The sequence below is a fragment of the Chaetura pelagica genome, unplaced genomic scaffold (genome assembly GCF_000747805.2).
Source record: "Chaetura pelagica isolate M959 unplaced genomic scaffold, ChaPel_1.0 scaffold3, whole genome shotgun sequence".
In the NCBI taxonomy this organism is placed as follows: Eukaryota; Metazoa; Chordata; class Aves; order Apodiformes; family Apodidae; genus Chaetura; species Chaetura pelagica.
This window is the reverse complement of record NW_009952974.1, coordinates 14397496-14422155: the sequence shown is the minus strand read 5'-3', so window position 1 is coordinate 14422155 and position 24660 is coordinate 14397496. Positions and strand designations below refer to the sequence as shown.

Genomic DNA, 24660 nt, shown 5'->3' with positions numbered 1-24660 from the left:
CGTGTCACCGGCGGGGACCGAGGAACGGGCTCCGGTCATGAGATCAGGGCTAAAATTAAACTGGGAAGCACGTGGGCCGCAGCGGGATGTGCTGAGCCGAGGGGTCCCCCCGCCACGGGTGGGAGGCGGTGTCAGACAAAGGGATGGGAGCGGAGCGCGGGGCAGCGCTGCCCGCACTGCCCGGGAGCAGCGGCCCCGCACCCGGCCCCGCCCCCCGGCTCCCATCGCCTTACCTGGTCTGGGCTTTGTCATCCGGTACTGGGAGCTCATGGGGAAAAAAACAAAACAAAACAAAAAACAACACGTAGCTCTCTTCTTTTTATTTTTTTCCAGCAGCCCCTCTGAGCTTTCATGCCACCCTTGATGGCTCAGACACAGAGAAGCGGGCTGCCTTCGGCAGAGAAGCTGCCGAGCAGCACAGGTCACCCTGCTGTGGAGACAGGCTGCAGGCTCACCCCTCTGGCACCCTGCTCCTCCTGCCAGAGCCTGGTCACTCCCTGCCCCCGAGGCTGCCACACGGGCTGATTCGGAGGCCTCTCTTAGCAAACCAAGTCCCCACGGCTGTCCTGTTTAAATCCTCCAGCTTAGCCCTGCTGTCCAGTTCACAGTAAAAAAAGGGGAAGTGCATTTTGTCATCCAAGAAAAATAGACTGAAGTCCCTGGAGAACCAGGTGCCAGGGTCAGCAAATTTCAGTAAGAGAAGGGATAAAAATGGCAAATTCCTTGGAAAAAGTAGAGAGATACACAGGATTCTGGAAATCCAGTTATTGAGCCTACACTATTCATTAAGCAAAGATGAACAGGTGGTGTGATGTTGGTTTGTATTTTCCTGCTTTCTCAACCTGGCAGTTCCAGACCTGGCAGCATCGTTGCGCAGCAGCGGATCATTTTGGGGTGTCATGCAAAATGCTAGGGCTGTTGCTCTGTCAGAGGAGAGACCTCCAGACAAGATCCCTTGACACAGCATTTTTAGTGTAACTTCTGGGATAAGCCTCTCAGAAACAAACAAACAGAAAAACAACAAACCAACAAAAACCCCACACTTCATTCTCTCAGCTGAACTTCCAAGTCTCATTCTGAATGTGGCTGAACAAACACAGGGAATTCATTAAGTAACACAATTTTTATATTTGTTTTTCTCTCTGTTCAGTTTTCCAGAGCTGAAGCAGGATTAAGCAGGATTTTGGGAGCAGTCAGGGTAAGTTTTAATATAAAATCCACAGAAAGATTAAGTAACAAACCACATACATTCTGGAAAGCTTAATCATACTAGGAACGTAGTCACTTATTTTTCTCGTAAAAGAAATAAGTAACAGCAAGCAGATAAAGGACACAACTCTCAATCGTATCTTAAGGACACCATTCAACACCACCATTACTCGGTTCAGTCAGGTGGACATGCAACATTTCTAACCTGAAAAAGTGAATAATGAATAGAAAGAAACTACATAAAACTTGTTAATTAGGTTATTTGTTTCTGAACAACTTAGTATTCTCTAATGATCTTGATACCAAATTCCTAAATGGCTTTTTGACAAAGGTTTATTATTTTTTTTACTGATTTGTCTATACCTAACCCAAGAGAAACAAACATCTAGAAAGACAGTTTAACTTTTTTTTTTAATTATATAATTATTACATAGATGATGGATGACAAAATGCTACTGAATGCCCTCTTCAAATTCTAGGGCTTACCTACATAAAACTTTTTACTCTTTACATAAGCTTTTATTTGGATGGATTCATAAGGACTTATCTGTAGATTATAACCATATCACTTCAGAAACACTGGCAAAAAATGTTAATGTAAGCTGATCCTATACAGTCTTATTTAAACTTTTTGAAAATCAGTGCAGTTGTTACTCAATGACATAAGAATTTTTTTCACTGGTATTTACTCATAGTTTATACCACCAGGAACAAAACTTTGCATATATCAAAGAAATGCTGAGGTAAGAACACAGGAGAGGAGCTACATTCTATTTTATCCATCCAATAACTTGATCTGCTCTTCTTCAGGTTTAGTCTCATTAAGAGCTGGGAGGCATGTTCTCAAAAAGCAAAGCTGTAAAACATAGCTCAACTCTCCATAACATTTCCACAGGTTAAACCACAGAATTCCTTCCATGATTCTTCACAAGACAAATTACTTTGAAATGTGCCATTCTTTAATTTAGGCAGCAGTGAGTTTATAAATAAAATACACAGATAAGCAGATCTGTGGGCATTGCAAATATTTACTTACAGAATGTGAAGACTGTATTTTTATTTTCTCCTGTAGTACCAATATTTTTGTTTCTTTGCTGTCAGTTATTGTTAGGGTTTGTGTGTGTTTGGCAAAACAGTACCCTAAGGCAAGGCATATTTTTATAAAAGATTCCCACAAATTACGTCTTGCCTTTTTTGCAAATTAATTCAAATTATGCAAAACTGTAAGAGTACAGCAGTAGTAACCAGTGAACTGGAAATGCTTTGAAAAACAAGCATGAAATAAGAGTACCAAAGACTATTAAGGACTGGCTGATAATAAAACAAATTAGGCAGCAGGAGGCTCATAGAGCACATACTGTATAGGCAGTGTGATGATGCAACCCCTCTGCTCTTGGGCCACTTGGTACTTTGTGTGAGTCCCCCTCCCAGGTCACACACCAACTTGGGAAGAGTCAGGTATGGATTCTGAAAGGCAGAGTACCAGAACACTTAGGCAGCCCCATAATGCACCTGGCTCCTGCTCCCCCTGTTCTTTGGGGACAATAATGTCAATCTATTACCTCCTGACAATGTCATACATGTATATCTATATTAAAAGCAGCGGACCAGAGCATTAATGTGCCCCCTTGGCAAACCTGGCTCCTGCGACCCCCTTTATTCCCAGGAACAGTACTGATGATCAATCACCTCCTGACAGCCTAATACACCTGCACTTGGGTTGTAGCCCACAGTGGGGCAGTGCCAGAACTCACCAGAACTCCAAAATCTAGCAAGCTCTGGGCATGTGCACTGGTAGAAAGCACCAGAATATTGCATCATCCAAGATGGGATGAAATGGAAATGTACCTGGTAAAAGTCAGTTATCTTGGACCTCATAAATAGCAATTCTAAGCAAGACCCTTTGAGCAAACCTGGTTTATACTGCACTGTGACCAGGAATCTCTCCCAGGCTGGGACACACACACTCAAGGACCATCTGCCAACAAAGGTGATGGAAAACCTAGTGAGTTTATCCTCCTAAAGTTTCAATTTTCACTCGTTGAGGCATGCTGATGCATTGTGTGTATTTACTCCATACTCATATAGGCACATTTAAACTATAGGCAAGCCTCTTCTGTTTTACTGGGCCCAAATACTTGTATCTGTGTGTGTATGCATACTTTATATATCTATTAGTTTAGGAAACCCTGTCTTAAGTCAGCATAAATCTTGTAATTCTCTAAACTGTAATAAAGCCACTGTTTTGGTTATTTTACATATATATTTAATCACTTGCTAATTTCAAATTGTTTTATCAAGAAGTGCTGCTAAAATTTAACCACTGATTAATAATTTATGAATTACTGTGAAATCATCACTGCGTCAAAACATTTCGACCACGATAGGCAGCAAAAGGCAAGCTCCAGTGAGATTAACTGGGTGTGCCCTGGAGTACCAGAAGACTGAAAAGCCATCCTCAAGAATCAGAAAGCACAGCTACCATCAAGACTGACATAAGGTAACTCCATCCTGAGTAGGAAACCAGATCAACGCCTCTTTCTGTCACAGATACTGACCATACAACACAACATTATTTACTTGGTTCTTTGAGTCCTCCTTAGGGCTGAATTACTTACAGTACTTTGGGCCAAGCACTGTTGCACCTAAATAGCCTAAAATCACTTTTGTAAGGAAGAAGAAACTTCCAAGCTTCTAACTGATGCAAAATTACTTATGGTAAGCAAAATGAAAGCTGACTTGAAGCAGTTGTAGAAGGATCTGACAATAGAGAGTGACAGGGCAATGAGATGGTGGATGAAAGTCTATGTCAATAACTGCAAACTAATGTAAACAGTAATGAAAACAACTCTAACTAGATATATGTAATAATGGACTCTAAATTACCCTTTATCATTTGGAGTTATCGTGAATAGTTTTCTGCAAGCGTGCACTACTGCTGAGTAGCAAGCTAAAGGCAAACAATGTTATAAATTACTCCAAAAGCAACAGAATAAAGCAGAAGAGCTCATTACACCTCTGTGTATATCTGTTGTGCACTTGAGCTCTGTATACAGTTCTGGTTCCTTCACATGAAAATGTGGAACTAGAAAATGCATGAATGAGGCTAAAAGAATATGCAAAGGTGTGGAAATACATCTGCTTGAGGAAAGAACTTATAGCTGGAGAACAGACTAAGAAAGGATTGTCTGCCAACCTATAAAATCCCAAATGATTCATAGAAGGCTGACAGGAAATGATCATGTGGTGTTTTCCATCATATAAGATTTCAGTAAGTGATCAGGCAGTGAGTTTATAAAACAACAGCTGAGAAGAACTCTTCCACACAGTGTTATTAAATTAGATGTCTTGCTGCTACACAAAACGATAGAGCTGAAGAGACAGATGTTTTTAAGCAGGGATTATATGAATGAATGAAAGCTATCTGTAGCTTTTGAGCACAATAACTTCCTTTGCAGTTTCTGTTTGAAAGGTGCCTTCTGGATGCTCTCCCCAGGCATCAGTTTCCAGCCACTGTGGAGAGCAGGACACCACATTAAATGGATGTTTATGCTGGTTCTCTACAGCTATTCAGATTGTTTATTCTTTTCTTTCTGCTCACTTAGGTATGAGAACCCAAGGACAAGCAGCATCTCTAGGTATGAAAGCATACCCCTGCCTTCTTCCATCTTCGTTGGGAGTCAAATCAGACTCTTAGCTCTTGATCTATCCTTTTTGGGTGTTTTTCCATTCCCTTGAAGAGATTTTGGAAGAACTGTTTTCTGAACATTTTGCTCTTCAGTTTCAGTAGTGATAATCCATATGCATTGGTCTATTCAGATCAGCACTATTTTTCTCTCCTTTATACAAGACTAGGGAAGTATGAAGCAAGATAAATCCTGAATCATAATAATATACATATTGAATATAATGAAAATACTTTCCATATCCATAGATCATCACAGGAATAAACCTAAACCATTCTTGGACATCTTGGAAAAGAAAGAGATAGTGATTTCTTCTCATTGAAGAAACTGGAAAGGGAAGTAGAACCAGCCGGAGATGCTTTAAAACTCAAATGACAGATAATCATCTTACACAGATAATCACAAGTTCTAAGAGTTCTATTAAGAATATCCCTATTAAATACAAGAAACTAGAAATCTGAAAAGCAAATCTGAAATGCAGTTTGGCAGAACTCCAAGAAACTCCGAAGATAAACATATGACATACCAGCTGGAGTGGGTAAATCTCATTTAAACAAAATCTGTATGATTGATACTCTGTATAGTTAAATATCTCTACTCAAATATAAGGAAGAGAGTTTGTTTCATACTTGATTTTTGCCATGGATAGCAGTCCCATGGCCTCATCTTCAGTAGAACACATAAGATTTCTTTACTGTGTAAAATTGCAAAACCAAAGCAGTATAAACAGTTTAAGCTACGCATTTTAAACAACAGCCAAAAGAAAAGAAGCCTTCCAACCTTGGTTTGGAAAGTTCATTACTAAAACCCTTATCACCCTTCTGGCTATTACCAGCACTCTAGTTTTTGTTCTAGGCCAAGTTCTTTAAAACTCCAATATTTAAAAAACGTTTATTTCAGTATATCCCCTAGAATAGATTTATAAAGGGTTACGTGGTGGTAGTTTCCTCTGCACACTTTGAGAGCTACCTACTTTACTTTTCCAAAGCCACAGCAGAAATCATCTGGTTCAGATTGCCTCCAGGATAGAATTCCAAGAATGTCGTTATTTAGGGCATCGAGGGCATCTTCATGTCCTTGTCCTTTAAATCAGCAAAGGAAAAACCTACTGTGATACCTGTGTATGGATAACTTGTTCTCAGAATTCTGACAGTTAAGCTGGTATGTTGTCATGAAGAAGCAGCACATTTTAGTGTTCCCCAGCATTACTATAGTAGAAGCAAACTCTGAATAGAAATGAATTCTGTGGACCTGATAAAAATTTAAACACATCAGTAGGTCAAGACACAGTGCACATTTTCACATGTCGATGCCTCTGACTTTTTTGTTGCTGATTAAATATAACTTTACCCCTGCTATGCTTAAATGTAACCGACACTTTAGGAGGGGATTCAGTGTGCCCAGGATGAGGACAATAAAAAATTCTGTTACTTAAAATAACTTCAAGCAGTCTTGTGATTTTGTTCGTTAAGTTGCTTGTAATTTCAATTTCAGAAAATATTTCCAGCATATAGTTGCATTTCTAAGAGAGTTTTAATGTCCACATAACAGAATATGCTCTGTTAACACTGTACTGGATTTCTTAAACTGACACCATAAAAAGTTATTAATTAGCACTTCCCAAAGACAGAACCCAGGCAGAAGAGCTGGAACAATTCCCATGGTATCTTCTACACTACCATGCTCAAGATTTGTAAACACTTTTAAATATAGAGCAGGGTCTGGTCAGCAGTTAAGTCTTCAGTCTTAGTGAGGTCCTGCATATATTGTGTGCTAACATTATATTTGAACACTTCACACTTTACATTGGGTGAAGCCCCACCTTCCTAAGCCTCACAGAGCTTGCAAACTTTCAAGAAAAATTAGTAAGTTTGGGAGCAGGCAGATGCATATTGCTAAAGTAGATTAAATAAAAGTCTTTTGTCAGAATTTAATTATCTGACAGTGCCATGTATAGTTCAAAATGGCCCCACCATTTTTCAAACGTGGATTGTAGAGAACTGAGGTGTTATTTTCAAGCTGTGATTTAAGATGTTCACAAAGAACCAAGGCCATAAAGGCCATCATCCCTCCAAGCAGTTCCTCCTTAAAGCTTCCTCTAAAGCATTTATAACCAAGTAGAGCAAACAGCTGAACTGTGTGTTACATTCAGCTGCACCTTTCGCTCTCATTCTCAGCCTTAGGAAAAGCTGCCTCCTTTTGTCTCCACAGCTTCAGCTACCAGAGCTGTCTGAAGCATCTGGAACCACCTGGAGGTTTTCGAGGGCAATACAGCATCAGGCTGGCTGCAGGAGCCTCATCCTGCCTGTAAGCTAAGCTTCTGCTGCTGTGCTGACCCCTGCAAAACGCAGAGGCTGTGGATGAGCAACCCAATGCACATTTGTGCTGCGAGATGTTTGCTGAACTCGGGGCAGCTGGGGTACACTGGGGCACACAGTGAACTACCCCGCAGCACAGGCAGAGAGGGGAAATGACCCAACCCCACAATGGAGCTCAACAGAAAGCACACATTTTTAAATACTAGACATTGTTCTTAAAGTAATCCTCGAGCCATAATATTAATTATGTGCATATGAAATGTGCATGGTGCGTGTCAATCAATGTATTGTAAAACAAAGCAGAAATAAGACACAAAAAGGTGATGTTACTACAGATTGACCTAAGGGCTCCTGCAATTCATTTGTGATAGGCCTCCATCCAAAGGACTCTAAATCCCAGCACTCAACTGTAAAGTACTTGGCTTCCAGAGCACCACAGTGTCCTTCTTATTTTCTGTCTTCAGATATGAATCATGTGGATTATCCTGCTTTTTCCCACATCTGAATTGACTTTCCCCTCAGGAACCTCCCCATACCTTACCTCTTATTAGACTGTTTCCTATTCTGTTGTCTCAATATCATAGCTCCTTCGTTATCACTTTCCTTATTATTCCTTTGTTTTGTCCTTCTTTTCTCTGGTTGTCTTCCTAGTTCCTGCTCATTATCTCACTCCTAATCTTTTATAAGAAATAGCAAAAATGCCAAGAAATGGTATGAAGAGATGTTCTGTTTGTGGTGTTTTCAGGTGTCTCACAGAAAAATTTTCACACTGGGCATGATAATTTTAGAACTATGTGGCTCATCTGCATTTACAAAATCATTAAAAGCCTCTGGTACTTAAAATTCATTTTAAAAAATCAGAAATAGGCATGTGAGACTTGTGCAAGCAAAAATAGATAATTTTTATTTAAAAACTAAGAGGCTAAAAAGAAACTGATGGTTTAAAATATTATTCAGAGAAAAGATACAAGTTATGCTAGGATTCTCTCTCAATTACTCTCCACTACTGTCTTCTTGCAATTGCCTTTAAATTAATACATTCAATTACTTTAAATATTTTCAATTTAATAAGTATTATTTATTAATAAAGTATTTTAAGTTATGCGTTTATAATTTACACATCTTCAGACAACTATCTGTGAAAAAACCCACAACTACTTTTGGTTAAGAAACTCCATAAATAGGGTGATTACCTGAGAAGCAGATTAAGGTTTTCAGAAGTGTCAATTTCCAGTTGCAGCCTCCTCCTGCACATCCAGGGCACCAGTGACCTCTGCAGAAACAGTGAGATCCATCACCTCCCAACCCTGCAGTCTGTGGCACACCCCTTTGGCCCTTTGTTCTATGTTAAGAGAACTTGACATCATTAACCCTCCTTCTTCCATTTACAATTTTTTCCCTAGATTATTTGGGAGAAAATTGGCCAGTCCAACTGTAGTTCAAATCTGACATATTTGGAAAAAACTTGAGCAGACTTTGTCAAAGTTTTAAGTGAATGTTCAACAAATAAAGATAGAAAGTTTAGAAAAAATGTACAGTGATAATATGAAGTGAGGAGTTTTCCTGAACCAGAGCTGTGCACATAACTGCATGTTGTTCTCACCTTCAGCAGCTTCCACTTACATATGATTATTCCTTCCTCTGTTTCTTACTCACTGCTACAGTAATTGAAAGAGTGGAGGTGCCTGGTGTTGCAGACATTAAGTGGTATCTCTGTAGACAGAGCAGAAACAACATGACAGAGTACCCTGAGGCAGAAAATGGACCGTTAACAGGAAAAAAAAAGAGGAAGGATATGAAGGAAATCCAGCTTCACTGTGCAGTGCAAACCTGGCTCTGCCCCCATGTGAAGACCCCATATAGTGGTCTGCACCACCAAAGAAAAAGTCTCAGGTAGGAGGTAGCCTCAGGACCCCATGAAGGGAAACAAGTGCAATCACTGACTCACAGATCAGATCATCCTGAATACCTCTTGAGAATGGGCTCTTTTCACTTAATGATCAGAAATACCTTAACGCAGACATTCAGACAACATAAGTAAATTAGTTTCTCCAGTTATACACACACAAAGCTCCTCTGCTGATCAAGTGGTTATGACTCTGCAAACAGACACACTTATTTCTACTGGATGTCATTTAGCATAATGTATGAAACCTGTTTTATCTCATTTTCAAAAGGTAAAAAAGCCTCATTCAGTGCCAACAGAAAATATGGTTGATGAACACAGCTGAAATCCAAGTCCCTTACAAATAAACCTACTAAATTCTACTTATCAATATTAAAGCATTACCACTGGAAAACACCACCCAAAACCCCCAAATGCTCATTCACTCAGCAAATTTTTTTCATATCAATGAAATGACGTAGAAAAGCAGTGTGCCAGCTACTTATCAGTAGTGTTGTGTAGCAGTTTAAACAGGGAGTGACAAATATCATATCCAATAAAAAACACCAGGAGACTTGAAAATAGCAAAATGTAGACAGACTGTAGCCCAAAGCAACACTGCATACAGAGCACTGATCTTCCATGCCCAGGGGAGTGCAGTGGCCCACTCTTCCCATGGACACACATTAAGGATCATTTTAACAGATGATTCTCCTTTCACATCTTGGATGGCCAAGCTCAGACACCAGTCACTTCATTTTTGAGCATTTACCCTGTGGATGTTTACATCACCCAAACATCCAGGCATCCACCTTCAGTGTCACAGGAGGCTGGGGGTTGTGACACAGAAGACTCATGAAAAAGCCCAAATCAAGCACATAAATGAGAAGGGTTTTTTCAACTGACTATACAGAGTTTCTCAGCATTTCACCTGATACCCACATAACACACCCAGCATTATCCTATACTTCAGTGCACTCTCTTCAGTGAAGACAGAGAAGATTTGCACATACACTGAAAAGATGCTTGTGCTGGCACCTCACACCTTGTAGGCCGTGTTTTAGCTCACTACCAACATGCAGATACACTGCACCATATACGTCCAGCAACCCGTGTCAGACCTGCTAGACTTTAGAGTGTCCCTGTCATGTCTACACACTAGGACTGACGCTTTTAAAATATTGACTCCCTACACACATACACTGTACACCTAATGCTACAAAGGTGCTGCTTGATAGTTACGGAGTTCTGGAAATATGGCAAGCTGATCAGAATTATTTCCTCAAAGCAAATAAAGGAAAGCCCCAAATTCTATTCAAAACTTGTGGTATGGACAAGGGAAACAAACGAAAAACACAACCACAAAGAGGACTTTCCCAGAGGAAGCCCGGAAAAATGGCAAGTCTCCCCTGCCCCCAAACCACCCCCCCCAAATTAAATCTCTGGGCCAGGGTCAAAGATAGGGTCCCCATTCTCCATACTCAACTATAAATCTGTTTTGTTCACTATGTAACTCATTTCTAACACCTACAACAAATTAGGCAAGAATTTGACAGGCTGCTTTAACCGCTCAGCCCTGATTCAATGTTGTTTTTTTGTGCTGAATGAAAAAACTGCTCTAAGGGAAAAAAGCTGCTGGTGAGTCACCAAGGACAGCATCATAGCACATAAGATGGGAATGGCAAGAAGCAAAAGGAGGTTTCTTAGGCAACCTTGATTCTGCAGCTTCCTCATATTTTAACATTTTAATTCCAATATTCATTTAACATAAGAAACAGCTCTGGTTTGTGGCTCTTTAAGTACAGATTGTCACTTAAAAGTTAACCTTCTAAACCAACTGCAAATGAGAGTGATCATTTTCATATACCCTCTCTAATATTTGTACTGATGCTTTTTATAAAGAGCAGGAAATAAAGACAAACTAATTGAATGGGGCCTTTTCTGGTATTAGAAACCTATTTACAAAATGCTTTAAAATTTGTACTGCATAAGAAATGGTAAGTACACCACCACATGTTAATACTCTTCTAATTACATTAATCTGATAATAGGTGAAGACACGTGACATTACTAGATAGCCAATCTAGGGTTGTATTCTAGCAGTATTTTAAAGCTGACTGTAAAGCATAAATGGCAAAGTTTTAAGTCTTGAATAAACTACTCTTCCAGTTAAAAAGATTGTATTGAAGCCTCTGCTGTTCTGCACCCTCCCCTTCCTCCCCAACCAGGGCCACTGCTTTAACAAATGTGTATCTTTTGCTGTTGTAAAACAATGGAGAAACATCAAAAAGGGTTGCACCTGCAGCTGTCAGCTACTTACAACTGGAGGTATTTCCCAATACCTTCTCATTTGCTCCTTCACTTTGAAAAAGAAAGAAAATAAGAAAAGCAGGCCATCTGTTGTAGATAAAAACATAGCTTAAATTAGGAGAAACATGACAAAGCCCCCAATCAGAAAGTGCTGTGCTTCTGACAACTTACTATTGAGGCTGGGAAAGCCAGGGGCTTGGAGCACCAGAAGGGAGGCTGCAAAAGCTTCCAGTAACAAGTAGCACTCTTAAGAAGAATAAGGGGACAGAGAAGAAGAAGGTAAAGACTGTAGAAGGTAAGAATAATCCTGAAGCTCATTGAGCTGCATAAAAACAAATTCCAAAGGCTGCCCAGGGGCACCAGCCAGTGGGACCCAAGACTGGTGACTGTGAGCAGCTGCACAGCACAAATGCAACTTTCGGCCCAGCCCTCCTGAGAGCAGCAATCCCTTCCAGGAAGGGAAACTGAGGCTACGTGACCATAATGCTGCTGCAGGGAGGGAAGAAACACATGAAATTATAAGGTAGGAAAAAAGCTGACATCTTGTTGGTTCTTAGATAAACCCCAATATCCAGATCCACTATGGGCTGCCATTCACTCTCTCCCCTGTGACTCAGTCCCCCTTATCACTGTAAGCAAATCTCCCATCACACTAAAATCCTGCACACTGGCCGTATCTACTCTGAAACCCAATTCACTGGTTTCCCACCTGGCAGTTAAGGGAGTAAGACTTGCACTTACCCTTGTTTTCCTGTGGACTAGGGCAAATTCCTGAAGGTGCTCAGAGACAGAGGAAGTTGCAGGATGCTCCACTGTCTCTCACCACACTAACACCAAGGGAACAGGATCAGACACTGGGAGGCAGGATGCACCCAAGAGCATGACTGCCCTCCAGTGTGCACACAACCAGAATTTATCCATTCTATCTGTAGAAATTATTAAAAATAACCAGGATATTTTCAATTCAACAAGCAGTACTTAGGAATACATTGAGGAGTGTTCGACATTTAAAGATAATCTGTGGAAAAAACTACCCTCATTTGCTCCTCATCAACGTTAGAATCCTCTTAATCCTGTGCAAATGCTGAATTGTCCAATTTTTACTTAAACCTATGCATTGAAAGCTTCTTAAAAAAATATGAAAGGCCCAAAAAAACAACCCCAGATGAAAAACCCCACCCCCAAACTCCATGATGTAACCAAAAGATCTCAGGATAAGAAAGGATAAATACAAGCAGCTCTAGTAGTCTGACCCACAGTCAAATGTCCTTTTCACTAAACAGAACACAAAACATAATTACTACTTTCAGCCCAAACCACAAAAATATTTAAGAATATACTTGAATAATTTTCTTGATTACAGGTATTTTCTTGAATCTAAATATTGTCAGGTTTACCAGCAGTTTTTGAAGCAGTTATTTTCTTTGGACTTACTGTACTTCAGCTGTACTTGTACTTCAGTACTTACTGAAGCTGTACTTCAGTTTTCAATGATGTTCAGACCACAAGAAACATCTTCTATACTAACAATTATAATCTGAATGATTATCAAGTAACCAGTCAAGCCACAAAATGCTGACTCCTTTATTTCCCCCATCATTGTAATTTCCATCTTAGAGGAGGAATTTAGTTAAACACAAGCTATTTCTGTAATACAAGATCATAGACTAGTACAACAACCACCAGTTTACAATTTTTAAGGTCTAGATAATTTTCAAAACTGCATGTCCGTATTTTCAAAACCAGAAAGTACCATATATACATCAAGAGACCGACTAAGTAACAATTTAAAAAAAGCTGTCACTGTCCACAGGAACCATGTCTAGTCATGTTTTCAGTCAGTCAGTCAGCTCAGGGTCAAGTCATTTTTTAGTTTCTGTAGAAAAAACACAAGTACAAAAACAGCATCAAAAAGCAACATACCTATTTTTATTTTAATATATATCTTATAGAAAATAAGTATTATGCCACCATATCAATGAGGCTTTAAACATATTTAGAAGAAAAATATTAACATTTGATATATGCTTCTCCAGCTTTTAAGGAAGTAACTTTCTGAACACTGTGTGAAAGCCACCCATTATTCTTAATTTTCTTGATTACAGGTATTTTCTTGAATCTAAATATTGTCAGGTTTACCAGCAGTTTTTGAAGCAGTTATTTTCTTTGGACTTACTGTACTTCAGCTGTACTTGTACTTCAGTACTTACTGAAGCTGTACTTCAGTTTTCAATGATGTTCAGACCACAAGAAACATCTTCTATACTAACAATTATAATCTGAATGATTATCAAGTAACCAGTCAAGCCACAAAATGCTGACTCCTTTATTTCCCCCATCATTGTAATTTCCATCTTAGAGGAGGAATTTAGTTAAACACAAGCTATTTCTGTAATACAAGATCATAGACTAGTACAACAACCACCAGTTTACAATTTTTAAGGTCTAGATAATTTTCAAAACTGCATGTCCGTATTTTCAAAACCAGAAAGTACCATATATACATCAAGAGACCGACTAAGTAACAATTTAAAAAAAGCTGTCACTGTCCACAGGAACCATGTCTAGTCATGTTTTCAGTCAGTCAGTCAGCTCAGGGTCAAGTCATTTTTTAGTTTCTGTAGAAAAAACACAAGTACAAAAACAGCATCAAAAAGCAACATACCTATTTTTATTTTAATATATATCTTATAGAAAATAAGTATTATGCCACCATATCAATGAGGCTTTAAACATATTTAGAAGAAAAATATTAACATTTGATATATGCTTCTCCAGCTTTTAAGGAAGTAACTTTCTGAACACTGTGTGAAAGCCACCCATTATTCTACAGTATATTGTTGATACAAAATACAGTTAGAATATGCTCCAGACTTCTAAAAGATTAACTATGATAGAATTACTTTTTGAAAACATTTTTGCACAGAAATAAATTATAAACACACTTTAAACTTAAGGGTTTTAATAATTAAAGTTTCAACTAAAAAAAGTATGAATGCAAACAAAATCAGTGAAACAGAACTATTTCAGGACAAGAATAATAAAAGACAACAACAGCCACATATTTCAAGGCAGGGTAATATTTTTTCAACTTAGTAACTAAATAATTTATTTTAAAAAACCTCCCAAACATTCTCAGAGGGGGAAAAATGCAATCAATCCCTTTGCTGTGGGTTAAGGCCAATCAGCAATTATTATTAAGAGACAAAGAATCCAGCTCTATGTGTCTGTGTTTCGTATTTCTAACGTAGTGCTAGTTAGAAGCTCAGCTTGCTAAGGGCTACTTGAAAGCTTCACGAAGAGTGTTGTGGTGCAGAAGGAAGGAGCTTGGCAGGTTTTTTTGGTTGTGGAATGTTTTCTTTGGGAGGGGTAGTGTTTAAATAGAATACTAGGTTTCAATGAAGAGATTACTCAGACTTGCACAACACATTCTTCCGAAAGATAGCAAATTCTTTCCTTCCTTTTCTACTTTTGTGCAATATAGTTTATACAACAGGCATCTGGCAAGAAACACAAACACCCATGTAGAGAGAACAAACTGCTCAACACCAAGGGAGCTTCTGCTTTAAACAACTGCCTAGAAGTAGACACTGTAGTTGTCTTCTCAAGCCTACACTGAGTCAAAACAGGATAAAGTTATTATTTCAGCCACTAATACTTAGCATAGAGGGGAGAACCTCAACCTCCCAAAAATCCAACTTACATTAGAAATTACGGTAGTTAAGAGAACATTAATGGTCTGTATTCCCATAATTTCTCTGCTACTTTTAACTACTGATATAAACAACTGAATTTTCATTGTAGGAGAACCAGAGCCTGCAAAATTTGTTAGATGTATTAGTTTAGAATACACATGTATTAAAATTCTTCTGATAAGGTTGTTGTAGGCTAACAGACCTTATGATTATCCTCATGATCAGAAATTTACATTGTAATGCATTATCAGTAGTGTATCACTATAATGACATCACAATATTTTTAAGAAACAATGTTGTAAATTCTGTATTTTAAAATATTATTTACGTAAGAAAAATATAATTGGAAAAAACTTCAGACATTCAGATAAAGACTGCTTTGAAATTATATGTATTTGATTTAAACTGAATTATTCAGTTTAATTATTTTCATATGGATTCCATTGCATTCACAGATCTTATAACAGATTTTAATCAGAGAAGCTTGTACAGAAAGGAATACTATAGAAATCCAGTCACCTTGTTAGAAGTAAGAAGCAAGCAATACAACAGAACTTTCGATAGGCTATAACATCAGTTTTTTCTGTAGCGATCAAAGAGGCTGGCCTTTTCTCATTGAAAGTAAGTCACATTAAAATCAGACAAAACCTTTGCACAAAGATAAAAGCATGGGTGCAAGTTACTTAAAGTTGCATTCACCAGAGCTGATGACTAAAAGATGTTTCAAAAGTTTTGGCTACAATTTAATGCAGAAAAAAAGAATGCCAGAAATTTTTTTATTTTCTTTTTTAAAGAAAGTGGTGTGCAAATACTAAGGGCACCTCTAGTAGCTGCTGCTTATCAAAAGAACATAAATGTTCTCAGGAAAGAGGAGGAAAAGAACATGGTGGGCATAATCTTTCTTGGACTTTGCAACTCCTGGGTCACAAAGAGATCTACACGAAGAAAGGTACAAGGAGTGAAACTGAAGTATTAATGCAAAAAGAGTCAGGATTTCATGTGGTGTTTCCTGATTTGCATGTCCCCTGTAAAGCTAATATGGCTACTGAAATTATTTTGTAGTTACAATAATATTTAGGAGCTATTTTGTAGACAAAAGGGCTTAGCCCATCTTCTCCCAACTATATTTCTCTTTTAGTAACAGTCCTAATGTTAAAAAATACATTTAAAAAATATAACATTAATCAAACCAATGTTTTGAAAGAATAAGTGAATTTGGTCTCCGATATCTATAACACTTACCTAGTTCAGCCAGCTTTCATGGGCCATAAGCATCAACTCTCAAACTAGTCACCTCAAACACACACCTCATTCCCTCCAAAACAGGCTGTACAATATTGTCTTCACTATCACACTACATTCCAGCTACATCTAATTTCTGAGAATCCAGATGACCCAACTATCCCAGACATTGAGTTCACCTGACAACCCTCCCTGTCCTCTCCATATCCTTTTTTATTTAATCCTTTCCTTCCTCTGCCCTTTAAAAGCTGAACTCTAATCTTAATCCAACACCATTGCAAAAGCATGCATTTTAATGTAAGAAAGACACACACAAGCTGATCTCAGTTGCATTGTTTATTTTTGCATACTGTTTTGCATACTGTTTTCAATGTTAACTGATCTTCTTACGTACAAAGTGAATACTTCTGTGAAAAGCCAGATTGATGTTAATTAACTGTTTCACATTTGTTTAAAAAATTTTAAACATCGATTTTTACTAAAAAAACATGTGCACATACAAACATGCACACACACACAACAAATTTCAAGTTGTTGACTAAAAATAGATTTCATTGTTACATGTTCATATCTAACTTCAAAATGTTTTGCCTATCACTATTTCAAGTAGTTGGACCTCAGTTTAAGTACGAGCTCAGACTGGGCACTCACCTGTTCAGTAAGTTCTCAGACGCTTGTTAGATTCTTCTGAAGGCAGGTCTGCCAGTCTCACTTTAAGCCTGACACCATTCACAATCTTGCCATGTAACGCAGTTATGGCATCACTGGCACTTGCTCTGTCTGCAAATTTTGCATAGGCCACATTTTTTCCAGCCACAAGATAAACTTCTATTAAGTGCCCAAAACGACTGTAAAACAAAAAAGATAATGTAGGGGGTTTGCTGCAACACGGATACCTACTATCCAACCTCAAGTATATATGATCTGGTAACTGCAAAAGCTATATTCTCATACATTTTCTTGAGCTGCTCTCCTCCAAAACTTCTGATTTTCATATTCCCTTATCTAGAATTCCAGGCAGAATAGAAATAAAACCAAAAGTTCATAGGCAATGTGTTCTATGGAGTATTACAGCAGAACCACAAGCACTAGTGATTTATCTCTTGCTTAAAAGAATACAGAAAGCTAATCAACACCGTAGTCCCCAAACAGTAAATGGCACTCAAAAAAACCCACAAAAACAGAACAAAACAACAAGCAACCCCAAACAAACCAAAAAGAACACACGCGAACAAAACAGCAGATCATTCAGAGGCTTAACTTGCATCTCGCTTAGGTGAACTTAGTTGTGATTCATCTTTAAAAAGACATTACTAACATGACTCAGAAAGCAAGTGCTAAAGCTTTAGGGGAAAAGCCAGATTTCCAAGTCCTCAGGAGATTCCTGGACAGTTCCTCAAAAAACTTATTAAAAAAGTAAAACCTGCTTGCTTCACACTGAAGTTATGCAAGTGTCAAGACTACCATGCACAGCCGCCTTCTTCTCCAGCATCTGACTAAGAAAATCCAGTATATCAAATAGGCACAGTTATCAACTCCACACAAATGCACAGTGTTTCTTTTCCCCTTGTGGTGCTTTGAAAATACTTGGCCTTTGCAAAGATTAACTGCAAATGCCAGCCATTAGAAGAGGGAAGTGTTGTCCTCTCTTGAAGAGTATACTAAAAATAAATAATATAAAATACTGGAGAACAGGTGAACTATAGACCTGTTTTAAAGATACCAAAAATCATCAGTCAAGGCTTTGATCCTCGTAAGGAGGCAGTGTGAAAGGACAGCTGAAATAGTGTCAATAAGAGGCAAACCATCAATACATCTCAGGACATAAAAAAACTTCCTACCCTTACTTCTCAAGTAACTGTGGAAATTTATCAAAATACCTAAATTCCTTATAAAAAGATGTGAAAGACAATGCCAAATAAATTAAGCTATGAGAACAGGAAGCACTACATTCTTGGTTAAGCAATTAGAGACTGGACATTTTACTTCAGATGACGTTAACCAATAACAAAGCACAGACACACCACTGCATCTGTGTTTCAAAGTGAATTCCCTTACACACTTGCTTCAAAAGCAACTGTTACCTATTGTTCACACTACTTACTGATCCCTGTACATTGTCTTTTCTAAAAATAGTTTTCATTATGACAATTTTCTTATTTTCAACATGTATTTTAATTATTTCAAGGTTTGTTGGGGTTTGTTTGTTTGTTTTTTTGAGAACACTTAATGTGTAGTCTTACCAGAACACATCCTCCAATACATTTACAGGTAAAGGATGAGGATGAAAAAGAATGAACAGCCTTTCCTTCACACAAGTGTCAGGTGGATCCTTTTTTTTGTGTGGTGGAAGTATAGCATCTGTTTGGGGCTGAATTAATAATGAGCCAGAAGTTCCTCCCAATGCCAGCTGAGACAGGGAAAAAAAAGGTATAAATTAACTGCCAGGGGGAAAAAGTTACTTTACCTTTTTTTTTTCCTAACAATGAATATAAACAGGCTCTACTAGTTCTCATCTTAATTTGCTTAATTTGGTTATTTCATTTAGTTGGGCAATAAATCCAAGTAAGGTCAGATATCTTTACAGGGAATAAAAATGTACAAACTAACCAGAAGCAGAACTTGAAAATACAGCATCTAAAACAGTTATAGAAGAAAGTGAACAATGTTCTTTATTAACATATCTGAAGTTTCTTACAGCAGTTCAGAAGAATATTAATAGTAACAATTATAAACTTACAGGAGGGGTCCTATACTGCTGAACAACTGCATTGTTATTCCGCAACACTGATGACACCTGTGCTGTTACTAGCTGTGTTGCCATTTTTCTGATGAGACTGCAAGTAGAAGTGATAATTAACTATTTTAAAGAAAGAGTCAAGTTAGAGTAATCTTAAATTCCACAAGAGCAAGTTAAGTTTTAATGCACATCTAACATTACCTCTGGAAATCTGTAAACTCATGTAAATAAAAATTAAGTCAGGCTTTCATGACACACTAAATATGATCTGAAAGAATGCATCCTAGCTGCAACTCACTGAAAACACTCATATTTCTACATGCAGAGTTAAAACTCTTCTTTGCTTTTTTTAATACTCTGGGGGAAAATATTAAAGTTAACTCTGTAGAGCCCACTGCATTTCGTGAAAAGTGCCTAAAAGGCAGAAGGGACAGAAAAATTTCTCATTTAAATAAGGAGCAGAGAGATTAAATTAAAAAGTCAGAATATTATCACAGAAAGCTTATTCCAAGGTCTCATTTTCCTGTAATTTCTCTTTGTTCTGTTGCAGAGTAAGAAGAAGCAATTACGCTTTTTGCAGATTCACAGCCTGTGTTGCAGGACCAAGAAATATCAGGAATTATTGAAGAGCAAAGGACAGTTGTTTGCAAGAAGTATTATTGCAGTGGTTTATTTTTTTAGTTTAGATCAGGCACGCACTTCTCAAGTGAGTCTCCCATTGTCCCTCCTTACTGTCCTCATTCATATTGCAGAATAGGTTTGACATGAACTAGACTCTTTTAGGATGAAACTAAGCCAAAAAAAAGCTTACTCTAAACCATTCAAAAACCCTACACATTTGAATTTCAGTAAATACTATCTACAACTATGGAACAAGATCACTGCTGTTACTTCTTATGTTAAAAAAATATTGTTTAAACTTTACTCTCCAGAACACAACTTACAACATTCCATCTCTGTGTATTGGTACTTACTCTGAGCTATCACTTCCATCGTCTAGGAAAATGACAGTTAATCTATTTCCAGGAGGATACTCAAAACCGTGTAACTTATACTTGGCATATATGGCTGATGCAGCAGTACTGTACTGAATCACAGCATAACCTACAAACACAGTGCACACAGTTTCAGTATGATACAGGTAAATCCCAAGAACAAATTACACATATCAAGTGAGATGATTAAATTGCACATCAGTCATGCACGATAAAAAGTTCTTAAGTCTTTTTATCACCTAGTACACTACTTAATTGCAACATTACTAGTAATTGTGCAGAAAACTTCAGTGGAATTAACTAGTGACAGATCAGCTTTTTTTATGCTAACTTGAAAAGCTGTTAATAAAAAACTAAGTAAAAACCATGTGTTCTTCCCTAACCCTGAATCAGAAACAAAACTATATACAGTTCCACTTTAAAACGTAATTATCCCCTCAACAGTGAATAAAGAGTACTGTAAAGTTACAATGTTACCCTCTGAATCACTTCCATTTCAAACATACAAAATTATTTGTTCTGGAATGATTTAATCTTATTTACTCATGTCAGCTTCAATACACAAACACACACAAACCCCTGTTTCAAGATGAAAAACCTGAAGATCTGTTTATAGAGCATTAAAACTAGATGTATAATAGTTCAAAATTTTCTTTTTATTCTGCCCAAAACCATTAACTAATTTGCCAAAAAGAAAACCACTTATTGTTTTGATACTGTCCTTAGTGAGATTTAACCATCTGAAAATAAAAAGATATCTAAGGCTACTTGTAAACGGGTTCAAACAAAACTGATCTTGGGAGTTTATGCATCAGTGATTGCAGCAGCCACTGATACATAAAACACTTAATTCATTCCAGAAAATCCGTTGTATTTTGCAATACAAATTAATCAAAGTACAATTACATTCCCTTCATATAAAAGAAAAAAATAATCCACTTTGTACTTTTACTTACCACTATTGGTATGAGGATCTCGTTGAACATCACAATATTCCAGTCCTGGGACTAGATCAAAGAGGGCAAACAGCTGCTCTTGAGTAAAGGGAAGACGTGAGACCACTGACAGACGTTTGGAGAGAGGCTCCTGAATTCTGTTCTCATTTTTTTCAAAGCTACAAAACTCTGGCTGCACACCTCAATTATATAAAAAATAAATAAATAATACACGTCATCACACTAACATACCTTAATTTCATATATATTTTCATTCAACTTTTAAAAGTAATCTAAATCAATAATATAGTAAAGGTAACATGTCTGTTTCACCAGCATAGACAAAATAATCAGCCAACTAGGACAAAGTGAGTCACAAAAATACAGAAAATAAATGCCTGTCTCACTCCTAACTCCAACACTCAGTCTATTCAATTTAAGTGTTGAGCTAAGCCTTCATTAGCTTCCCTTCTTCCGAACAGCATTCTCACTTTCTGACCATACTCAATACTGCAAATCTCTTTTAGTATGCAAAGCTGTTACTTACAACATGGAAGTGTATTTCCTCTTAGTTCTTGCCTCATGCTACTGCTGTAATACTCATGTTCAAAAGACTCAGATGACTTATTTTTAGGTTCAGCCAAAATGGCCCTGTAGCCTGGAAGAAATGAGCACACATATAATGACACAACACATCTGAATTACTTGACCAGACCTTTATTCTTTGAGTACTGCATTTAGAAACTTATTCGGAAAATCCAGTAAGTGTTTCTTTAGGAAAATAATACACCTATAGCTCTTTAAGTCTGCCATATCAATTGTGTGAAAGCTAACAACTTCCATGTAGAACTAGTCCTCCTCACAAATTAAGGACAACAAAGCTTAGTTGCTGTGAGGGTGACTGAGGACTGGCACAGGTTGCCCAGGAAGCTTGTGTTGTCTCCATTAGTCTCCATCCTTAAGAGATATTCAGAGGTGTCTGGACACTGTTCTGGGCAACACTGGTGCCTCGACGACCTTGGTGAAGCAGGGGCATTGGACAAGATGACCTCCAAAGGTGACCTTCCAGCCTCAAACATTCTGTGATAGCTGGGAGGATTCTGAGATGTTCTACAGGCTTCCATACTGTACCAGCAGTTTATTTATGTTTTGCACTGAACTAGGTTTTGCTTTCATGAAAAAATTAGGTATTACACTCAGGCTATCCAACTAACTTCATTTTAACTTCACAGCAGAAAGAAAAGAAAATTTAACTGCTAAATAATCTTGGAGTCATATTCCTATACAAGAATTGTCACAGATACGTTAGGAAACCACTTATGATAGATATAACTACTATGTACATTAACAGAGGAAAAAAGCACACAAGAACAAAAAAACCCCTACATTCACACACCAAGTTGTTTTGTATTTGTGCACAAGTGAGCATAAAACAGGAGGTCAGACTGGAAGGCTGCTATCAGGTTTCCCCAAAAGCCCTGCTCCTGGAGGAACAATACACCATGTGCCATCAGTCTGGACCACCCTGGTGGCCTTCCACCAGATTCACTGAAATTCATTAACACAGGTACTAGAGCATGAACAATGGTTGGTCATAAAGCAAAGTCTTTCATTCATGGCAAAACAAAAACTTCAGTTAGGGTAAATTCGTTCTTAGCTAAATGTAACCACAACAGAAGCCCTACGAATTATCAAATGTATATGTAAATTCATATTCCCAGAGATATATTGAAATGAGATATTACTGTGTATGAAGCCTAGCTTACAGACCAATGATAATGTGTCCTGGTTTGAGCCAGGATGAAGCCAATTTTCCTCTCACAGACTTTTTTTTTTCCTTCAGTGATCTCTCTTTTAACTAGCAGCAAGTTTCCCAGCTAGTTGACTGATAATGCTGGAATGTATATGTTCGTTAAAAGACAGCTCACTGAAGGGAAAAAAGAAAAAGCACTAAAAGGAAAATTGGCTTCATCTTAGCATTCATACCAGGACATAATGCACGCAAGAAACCTCTCTATCCATTTCCAAACTCTTCACTGATTTTACTCACAGTTTGGGCCTGTCAGATTGTAATCAGGCAACTCTTCTCAACAAATGTTAATAATGCTGGCATTTTATCTGCAAGAGAACTTAGTCTGAAGATGTATTTACATCACAAATAATTTACCTGCAAATAAGACTAAAAAAAAAAAATAAATCACAAAGTACACTAACTGTGAAAACCCTGAAAGAATTAAGTAATATTCTTACTTCGATCACACTCTTCAATTGCTCGGGCAGCTTGCGATGGCTTTAAATACCGCACGTAGCCCAAACCTTTGCTCTCTCCAGTAGCCTTGTTTTTAATTATGCTGCAATATTCAATGTCTCCATACATCTAAAAAATTAAAAAGGGTATTAATTTACAGAATTTGAAAATGCATCAAAGTTTCCTGTGTTCAGACTTTCTGATAAATTAAGAAAAAGCCAATTTAAAACAACAATTAACAAATACTGAGTACCTTAAAGTTCTCTTGCAGATCTTCCTCTGTAAAGGTTTTTGGTATCATAACAAAGATTCGTGTAAGCTCCTCATCTTCAACATCTCGGTGGCTTCCAGAAGCTCTTGACTGTGCAATAAATACCTAACAAATGAATTACACAGACATTAATTACTAGAGAAATGTAGTCTTAACTACATATCAACAAGCAAGAACAATTGTTTTAACAAGTCTTTGTATTTATTTTTCACATAAATTACCTTCCTAATACAGGGGGAAAAAGAGCAAGAAAACCCAGTATCTGATTCTAGATGCATCTATGATGAGAGACCTACCAATACCCTAAACTTCAAATGGTTTCCCAAACAGGAGAGAAGCCAGCAGAAGTTCTCACCAGAATACTGAGGAATGGTCAGAAATATCAAACCCTGATTCAGCAGCACTGCCAGTGTCACAGGTGGCCTGTGAGGTAGCAACACATGCACTACTGCAGGATGCCTGGTATAGCAGCAGTAACAAAAGAGCCTGGCAGCTTAACTAGAACTTGCTACTGCAGTTGACTACTCAGTTAGGCCAAAGTTTGCATGTCTAGTGCTCTGTGAGGATCACAACTTCTCACACATGTAACTGATCAAATCCTTTTTAATTTCATCTCAAAAGTGCACCGCAAAAGACAACCTGGTTAAAAACAAAACAACCAATTAAGAAAAAGCCAAACAACCATCAAAGTAAGCCTCTTACACAAAAGCAGCAAGTGATTTAACAGAGCTCTGAAATTATTTTTCTAAGTCATGCATTCTAATGGTCTGATCTTTTGGCTGCTAATGGCAAGTTCTTCAGAAAAGATTTTACTGATTCAATTGCTTTTTCAAATGGGAAACACGGAATCTTCTTTTTCTATGCAAAGTCAGTCATACTTTCTCAGTACTTGGAGCAAAGGAAATCAAGAGACTGAAAGCTGCCAGGTATAAAACCAATATCAAATATTCTTGCAAAGACAGTTCTATCTATCCACGTCAACCTTGCTTACAACACTTAAAACATCTTGTCCGACAGTTTTTCACGGAGATTCCCTCAAAGTGAAAAACTAAAAGCAAAAACCGCGCTGGTTTGCAGGCCCTGCGTTTGCCCCAGGCCAGGGCGGGACGCTCCGCAGCTCCTCCCG

General features: G+C 37.9%; 1 protein-coding gene across 1 annotated transcript in view; it reads right to left on the bottom strand.

Moving 5' to 3' along the window:
- Positions 1-17000: 17000 nt before the first annotated feature.
- RBM45 (RNA binding motif protein 45) overlaps positions 17001-24660 on the bottom strand; it is an 8800-nt gene continuing 1140 nt past the window's right edge. Inside the window, exons 2-9 of the mRNA XM_009996320.1 lie at positions 23517-23639; positions 23266-23392; positions 21563-21673; positions 21037-21216; positions 20060-20189; positions 19086-19182; positions 18589-18755; positions 17001-17193 (exon numbers count right to left, since the gene is read on the bottom strand). Coding sequence (XP_009994622.1) covers positions 17001-17193; positions 18589-18755; positions 19086-19182; positions 20060-20189; positions 21037-21216; positions 21563-21673; positions 23266-23392; positions 23517-23639 — 1128 coding nt within the window. The remainder of the gene's footprint in view (positions 17194-18588; positions 18756-19085; positions 19183-20059; positions 20190-21036; positions 21217-21562; positions 21674-23265; positions 23393-23516; positions 23640-24660) is intronic.